The sequence below is a fragment of the Numenius arquata genome, chromosome 6 (assembly GCF_964106895.1).
Source record: "Numenius arquata chromosome 6, bNumArq3.hap1.1, whole genome shotgun sequence".
NCBI lineage: Eukaryota > Metazoa > Chordata > Aves > Charadriiformes > Scolopacidae > Numenius > Numenius arquata.
The window spans coordinates 23,479,978-23,488,570 of record NC_133581.1 but is presented as its reverse complement, the minus strand read 5'-3'; the positions used below and the strand labels follow the sequence as shown (position 1 = coordinate 23,488,570).

Here is an 8,593-nt window from a genome sequence, read left to right as displayed (position 1 = left end):
CATTAACCTAAACTTATAATGGACTGTGCATGCATACAAAACCACACAGATATGGAAGGAAGATGGCTTGAGGAAACATCAGTGCTGGATAAATGGAGATGAGTCACTTGCACTCAAATGTCTTTGCTCAGCTAATTGTTTCACATACTCTTCTGGCTAGTGCTCATGCTCACTGCCTCTCTCCCTTGCTCTCTGTTTTCCAGTCAAAACCAAGCTGACAGCTCTTCATACGTCAGGGAGGCTACAGGGTGCCTTGCTGCTGAGATTTTTGGCCTTTATTGATTCTCCACAGTGAGGAACACAAGAATGGAGGCCTACAGCAGTCGTTTTCCCTAAGCTTAAGGAGGATGCGTCCCAAAACTGGAGAGGGCTAATAAGAAGCAATACAGGAGGGGGAAAAAAAAAAAAAAAGGCAATTCTATTCACTGACCTAGAAGGTGAATGGGGTGGATGTTTGTCTGTTCTGCTGTAGCCTTTTTCTTAGTCTTAGCTCTCCTTTCCTCTTCGGATGGGCTTTGGCGGTTGTGGTCTTCAAATGATCCTTTTCCTTCTTTCTTCCTATCTTCTCCTGCCCTCAGCTTTTCATTTTCTTTGAAAAGCAATACCCTGCTAGTCATTTTTTCACAGTCCCTTGCACTCCGGGTTTATAACATTTTCCTTTTCTCTCCACTCCTAGTACAGTCTCTCTACCCACTCCTTCCTGCCCTTCCCACCTTCACCAAGTTTCTAGTGTCTCCAGCACAGCTCTAGCTCTCACAAAACAACAGCAATCATATAACAGTTTACTACCATTAACCAATTAAGTGTGACACCTCTCTACAAGGTAGGTAATTATTTATGAACATTGCTAAGCTATGCCTGGTGTAACAGATTGTTCAGCTGTTTCTGCTCAAAGGGCCCCAGACAACAATAGTAAGGCTGCGAAAGGTCAGGGTTGGGATGAACAGCGAGGGCTGTACAGGGGAACTATAGATATCTGCTAACACACTTCCTAGCTCCAAACCCTCCTTTTACTCTTGGGTTTGTGAGCAGTAAATGTGTTCTGTATTTGTTGTGGCAAACAGGCTGCATCTTTAAAAGAAAAAAAAAATCCACAGAAAAGTCCGTGGACCATGTAGAGCTCATCATTCTGCACTTCATAAAATGGCACATAGTAACTGGTCTGTCTTCTTTGGTCCTGCCCGTGCTGCCGCGTTCACGTAAACCAGACCGCGCTTAGTCAGGGAGAGGCCGTTGCTTCTGCTGAATGCAGCTTGTTAATAAACTAATGGTGTGACGTTACGTGGGGCCTCCCAACCTGAAATGCTGCATGACATTTTTCCCAAAGGTAGAAGATTTATGGTTTCTTAACCTAAATTAATTAAGAAGCAGAACCTTAATTAAGAAGCAGGTTGCTTCTGAAACAGCTAACCCACTTCAAAGGGCTGAAGCTGTCTACTTAATGGGGAACAAAGAAGAGAAAACAGGGTCAAAAAGACGATGCCTGTGCGTTGTTCTCAACCCATTCATCTTGCGCATGGGGGGTGCTCTGCTGGCATTTTAAAAATGGCAGTGGAACATCTGCCACCCAAAAGGAGAATTGGGGTGTGTGGGAGGCGCATGTGGTTTATTCAAAAGCCACTGCTATCCTTTTGAAGCAGAAGATGAGCCAGATGTACGGTTTTTTTTTTCTCTGCCAAGTCCTGTTCATGTTCCCATTGATATCAGTCGATCCAGGATATCCCTCTTATTCTCTTTTTTCTTTTCTTTTCCTAGCTAGGTGGTTTCACTTTGTGAAAGCGGCAGGCGAGCTGATCCTGTTTCATCCCCTCAATCGTATCAGGTACAGCTGCTAGCTGAGGGGCAAGTGGTTTAAGAAAAACTAGAAATCAATCTCTTTAAAACGGCACAGTTTTAGGACCTCAGCTCCACAGAGCACAGTGTCCTTCTGGAAAAAAACATCTCAACCTCAGATAACTATAGTATTCACTATAGTATTCCTCAGTCAGTTCTAGTTGCCAAGTTAGCGATCTATTTCATACCATTCATTATATAAGATTTTGAATAGGTCATTCCTGCTGCTGGAATAAAGCGGGATGGGTGACTTCAGTACGGTTTAAATGATGTTTCAAAAACATCCACCACCGCTGCTTTAGGAAGACACACAAGCTGGAGGCAGTCACTTTTCTTGCTGATAAAATGCCAGGAAGCATATGGACTCATTGTTGACCAAGGCTTCCAGACGTGCCAGCCTTCGGTGCCATCCCTACAGGTTTCTGTAAATCCCGCTGGATGTCCATTGCACCTTTAGGGAGGTACACAGATACTCCTGCAAGTCTGGCCTTGTGCTTCTTTGGAAACTGCTTTTGAAAGTCGCACCCAATATTAAAAGGAGATTGAGGTAAGAGATTAAGATAAATGCACAAAACACTTTCATTTTCTTTATTTTCAATCGATACTGTATGAATACAAAGTTTCTAGAAAGCTACAAAAATTCTACCACTTTATCAAGAAGGCATCAAAATGTGTCACTTTGCAAAGACATGAAAACACCTGCAGTAACCGACACAAAAATAGCATTTTTAGAGTGATGAAATAATTGCACTTAACTGTCATGGATATTAAAGTTATCACACATATGTACCGCGAAAGCTAGAATACATTTTTTTTTTTACAAAGCACTTTATAAAAAAATTCTCTGCACACAAAACCTATAATTTTCATATTACTATCATACTAAAGATAAATTCACTTTAAAGCCAACACTTAAAACATTTTAAACAAAAAAAGGTACCAGTACCTACACACAGACAATAACAAATACAAGAATACTGTACTGCCAAGAGGTTTGACTGAAACTCCTTTTGAAAGCTTCTGCAAATATGTTAAGAAAACATTGGAGAACATTCACTTTTTTCAAAGAGCCTTCCCTCCCTGTCTAACCTAGAGGTACTTTATCATCAAAAGGCAAGTTCTACATCAAAAGTTACCAGCAGCAGTACAATATTAAAGTAACCACTGACCATATATGAATATGCTTAAGTCACAAACCCATTTTATACACATTACACAAATAAACATAAAGTGAGAATTCCATTAAGTCATTTACAAATGTGAACAAATGCACATGGCAAAAAAACCCCAAAACAAAACAAAAACCCAACCTGTTTTACATAAAATGTACTGAAGAATTAAAGGCTATTCAGGCTTTCAATGTTATAAAATTCTTTTGTCTTTTTTTTTCAGGCACATATTGTATTTTTTGTCTGCAGTCATGAGCCTGAATCAGAGGCCCATAAAACAAAACATAACAAAAACAAAAACACATATTCTGTAAGGAGGTAACAGGGATCCATCTCCTTTTAGTCAACTGAGTGCATTTAAGATTTAATTTACACACTAAAACTAATTACATGATCTCAGTAAGAATGACCTGAAAAGTTAAAAGATGAAGATGTCCAAAGTGTTTCTTGTACTTTGACTTATCCAGCCTCAATCTTTTTTTGGGGGCTAAACATCTCGTTATGAAAGATAAGAGGGGGAAAAGAGATCATCCTGAGAAAAGTACAAAACTGGACTCTATTATCCACATCCGCTGTGTGACTGGGTACGCGTATCAGTATGGGTCAAGTAAAGGGTAGACAAAAGGTTTCTCAGTATGAGTGATTGAGTGATCCGGGAAAACTATAAGGGGAACTCTTTCGGAAAGCAAGCACGCCCTAGGACTTGCAGTGGAAAAATAAATAGATATGGATTAGTACGTCAAATGTTGTATCTGCCTTGAACTGGCCAGTTACATACATTCAACATTAATGTACACCCTTCATTATTCCAAATAGCCTACACCGTAGAGGTTTTAACGGAAGAAGCTACTGCCAAACTTAACGAGCTGTAGCTGCGGTAGGAAGGGAAAGTGAGAAACAGGCATTATATCTGCAATTCCTTCAAAATAGTGGTGCAGTACCTAAATAAAATCATTTTGGAATTCAAGTAAGTAAAACTACATTTGTTAGTAGTAATTTTTAACAGCCCCAAATGGTACCATTATGCTTATTTTAATATTTTAATGAGACAGAAGTGTAGTCTATCACTAATATTGACTAGTACAGCTGAAACGTTTGGTAATAACTGAAAATACATGCTCTACTTGTGGGGCAAAAGTGTCTTTTCCCTACCTCAGTCTCATTGAGTTCAACAGGATTGCTTGTCTTACAGAGGTAAGTGAGATTTAGACCTTGAAGGAATAACAAAAATAATATTTTAGAGACAGGGAACTTGAATTATCACAATATTTACCACACAGTGTCACGATATTTCTATATATAAAAAGTTAATCTTAGTTTTCATCAAATACTGTAAAAATCAAGTTAAAATTGTATTCACAACTATATTATCCCTCTGACAGCTTTTGGTTTTGCTGATATTTGTTCTTTCTAACATCATTTTCTTAAAATCTTGCTCCTCTTCCCATCAATTTTAGTTGCAGTGTACAGTATGGCCCCCGTTCACAGAAGGTATCAAATACAGACACGTTATTAAGAGGAGCTAATTTTTTTTTTTTTCCAAGACATCATCCGGGAGATAAACAAAACAAAACAACCCTGTGTTTTGAATCGTGCTGGCCAGAGTTTCTCTAACAGCACCTTCATCCACAATGCTCACACTCAACATTTCAATGCTTAAAAACACACAATTGCATTTACCCTACCTATTGTCTGTTCTCCATTTTCATCTTGTTTTATGCATCTGACGTTCAGCATGTACAACTTTGTAAACAAAATCTTCTGTCTAAACAAAAAAATCTTCACAGATACCGAAATATTATTAGAGGAGAACAATAAAGTCACATTTGTCCACTGTCTGAACTTTTGCAGTGTACAGATCTCTCATTATGCAGGTGCACAACTGGATGAAGAGAATATAAACATGAATCATTTTCATATCAGAAAAATCAGTTGCTGGTTTGCAGTGCTGTCAGAAATGGCAAACAGTAGATTATTCTTCAGCAGGTTGATCATTAGCAAAATTACTTTGCTATAAATGGTGCTCTTTTGTGAATGGAGGCCTGTAGATTCAACTTATTCCAATAAACCAAAGGCATTACGGTGATAACTAAATATTTTTGGTCTCTCTACAAATTGTCATTATTATGGCAGCACTTTTCTAAGCTGGAATTTCAAACCAAAGGCACTTTCATGCTGGAGTGCAGAAGAGTCACAATTAATTATTTGGTCATGAAATTTAAAAAGGCAGCATTTATTAATACAATTCACTTTTCACGGAGAACTAAGAATCTGTAACCTTTTCTTTTGGTATAGACATGTAACTGCGTAGTAATGGGACTGATTTGTACAGAAGGTTGGTTTAGACCAAGCAGTCAAAGAGCGTTTCTGTGGGAAAAAATACAGATATTTTAAAAAATGGAACCAATTAATAAAACAATATATAAAATTTATGTTAAGAGGCTAAAGGTACTTCTAATATAATGCTAAGGCACTGCATATTGTAATGCTTTGGCAGCTCTCAATTAAAAGGTTCCTACAAAAAAGTAACAGTAACAAGATAAGTACTTCCAGCTTACAAAAGAGCTCACAGTTTACAGGCAGCCTGTTGGACTACACACCCCACACTGAACAGTTGAAGGATTAAGGCTTTTAAGAATTAACATATACAGGGTATGGACCATTTACAGAAGTGTAAAGAAAAGACAATGGAAATAGTTTCCCTAAGATTACATATGTGAACACCAATAAACATTGTGACTTTTTATACCCTATAGTTATGGCATATGTAGTGTGCCAGATTCTATCAAAAAAATGTACCTGGTTTCGCAAATTGACTTACAATACTTTATATGCCTCAAAGAGTTTGCTTGTTATTAAAAAAAAAAAAATAAATCACCAAAACCACAATTCAAACCCTAAATAAAAGACAACTTTAGAACAAAATAAAACAAAAAAGTAGTTTTTGACTTGTAACACCAAGTGCTTAGAATAAAGGGCTACCGTTAGGCTGTTACAATGCAGTGCTTTTCCTGATGTGATTATTAGTGTTAAAAATGACTGTTAAAAGAGACCTTACCATGGACATATTTCTTTGTTCCGTTCACGGAATATAAACTGAAAGATCATCAGCCCTAATATCCACAAGCAGGTAACAGCTAGACATCACAGCGATCATCCACCTACTCGAGTTAGATCAGAGGCAGGCTAAGGAATTTAAGCAGTCTCCCTTCCCCTCGGTGATCTTTGTATTGTCCTCTAGCTGAGTCCTCACCAGTGTTAAGGATGACCCTCATCCAATGCAGACATGCAGGAACCCACTACCTCGTCTAGGCTATATTCTAATCTAGATAATTCAACAACGGGCAATTCTAACAGAGGGTACTATGCAGAAAGAGAAAAAAATTAAGACTGGCTTTTTTGAAGACTACAGCACTCTGTCTGGAAGTAAATTAACTTGTGCATGGGCACACGTGGGCAAAGGGCGGGGAGGAGGAATCTGCTAAAGATTAACTTCTCTGATTCAGGACTGCAAAAGACCTTCCCGAGAACCCCCTTTGCTGATACCTCATGACTGGTGTTTAAGGTGGCTTGTGCTTGGCCGGGCAGCCCTCAGCCTTGCAGACAAATGTTTTGCGTGAGAACTCGCTACTGGCCCAGCACCTGCTGAAGCAACTGCCGCTTGAGCAACTGCGGGACACTGCTGGGCGTGCGGCAGAAGACAAGAAACTGAGCAGTGCTCTCTGGTGTAGCCAGGAGGCGTGAGACTGCTTCTCTCACATGTGCATACCTCAGACTATCACTCACACCCACATCCATGGTTTGAATCCTTACAGTATTAAAATATCTCCAGCTGTATATTTCACTTCCTGGAGTCTTCCCTGAATATATCAGAAGGATGAATGCTACCACATCTGGATGCAAAAGTACATCAGACCCCACGTGGTACGTACGTATTTATTTCAGAAAAACGTCTTCGCCAGTTGGAACTGGGGAGACGACTGGGAGAGATCTAAGAGCACCATGATAAAGAGGAAAAGGAGAAAAAAAAAATCTCCACTTTCCAATCTTCATTGCCTGATGTTGGTTGTGATTTTTCTAGCGCCTCATAGATATTAAAGCTGTTGATCCTTTCAGAGTTGTACTTCTTTCAAACACATTAGTGTTTTGCTTTTAGTTTACAAATTACTCAATGCTGTTGCAATGTCAGTTGTTTCCGTTCATGTTAATTTCAGAGTTGAAAGTTTTTCGCTCAACTTATTAGAAAACATAGTTGTCCATATAAAATATAACTGCACACACAAGACTACATATAATGCAAGTCTAAATCTTCAGTATTTACCTACTTATTGCAAAATGAGCCATCTTTTTCATTAAATAATCAGATTTTCATATTAGTACAATACAACTTTATACTCTTTTAAAATACACTAGATATGTTAGGGATAAGGGATGATGTTTTCTTTCTCTGCAATACCTGTTTGAAAGTTTAATGGATTAGAAGATTAGTTTTAGCGTTGAGAAAAAAATACAAAATTTGCCTAATTTTAGGACCTGTCTCTTTCTATCAGGCATTTCTTAAGGCTATATTTTTCATTTGGTTTCAAACAGAAAAACGCTTTCATTTTAAAAAATAATTTAGTGAATTACATTCGTCCATATCTTCCACCCTAATTAGTTACAAAGATAATTCTATAAAGATTATTAACTTTGTGTACTCATTTACAGTTATAGCTAAAGGTTCATTTCAATTTCACTTGCATCGTAAAACAAGTATTTCATGTTGGAAAAAAACCCAAAATAAATTCTTATAAATGCTGTCAGTTTTTTCCCATGGCAAATGCTCTGTCATACATTTTTCTATCAGAATTAAAAATAGGCCTCCACAGGCAGAGGCGTTAGGTTCTTAAATACAGTCTTCCCAAAGAACTGTGGTTTACAAATTTGAAGAACACTTAAGTTTTAGAAATAATTTTTACAACTGTACCAGAATTTCACAGCTACAATTATATATGAACACATTAAAAATGACTTCACTAAAACAGGATTTAGAAAAATGTGGGTGAAAGTTGGGCCAGAGGCACTGCCACTTAGTGTTGAGGTTTACAGTCTGTGTTTTGATAAAGAAGTGAAATGAAGTGTATATATAAATAACTGCTCAGTCCTTTACAAGCCTGTAGATGTGATGCTGTGCTCCATGTTCGCTGTTCGACACTTCAAATACACAAGCCATGCAGAGCAGGGTCTCTTGTGTATCCCTGTTTGTTACAACCTGTTTGAGGGGAAGGAAGAGGCAGGCAGTTTATTACAAACTTGGAAACACCAGGGTCAAAACAAGAAATGACTGCCTTAATTGAAGACAATCTTTAGATGCGACTGTTTGAAATCCGTGTCCTCTCACTCCCTCTTTGGCAATTTAAACTGGCCTGGGTGACTGCGCTCACACCCCGTGCCCTGGGGCTGGGCTGTGGGGCTGTAGCTCCCAGTGGAGGGCACTGAGATTCATCCCACCCTGGCTGCTTGACCGCGAGCCGCCATCACGGGGTCTTGGCTCAGCCCTCCCCAATTTGAGCCCTGCTTCAGCAAAAGGAAACCAGGGAATGCTTGTCACC

General features: G+C 38.7%; 1 protein-coding gene across 8 annotated transcripts in view; it reads right to left on the bottom strand.

Moving 5' to 3' along the window:
* Positions 1–2,401: 2,401 nt before the first annotated feature.
* The window catches only part of TEAD1 (TEA domain transcription factor 1), a 106,824-nt gene continuing 100,632 nt past the window's right edge, over positions 2,402–8,593 (bottom strand). For all 8 annotated transcript variants that reach the window (XM_074150064.1, XM_074150066.1, XM_074150065.1 and 5 more), the window contains one exon: positions 2,402–8,253. In XM_074150064.1, the coding sequence (XP_074006165.1) occupies positions 8,140–8,253 (114 nt within the window). In that variant the 3' untranslated portion in view covers positions 2,402–8,139. The remainder of the gene's footprint in view (positions 8,254–8,593) is intronic.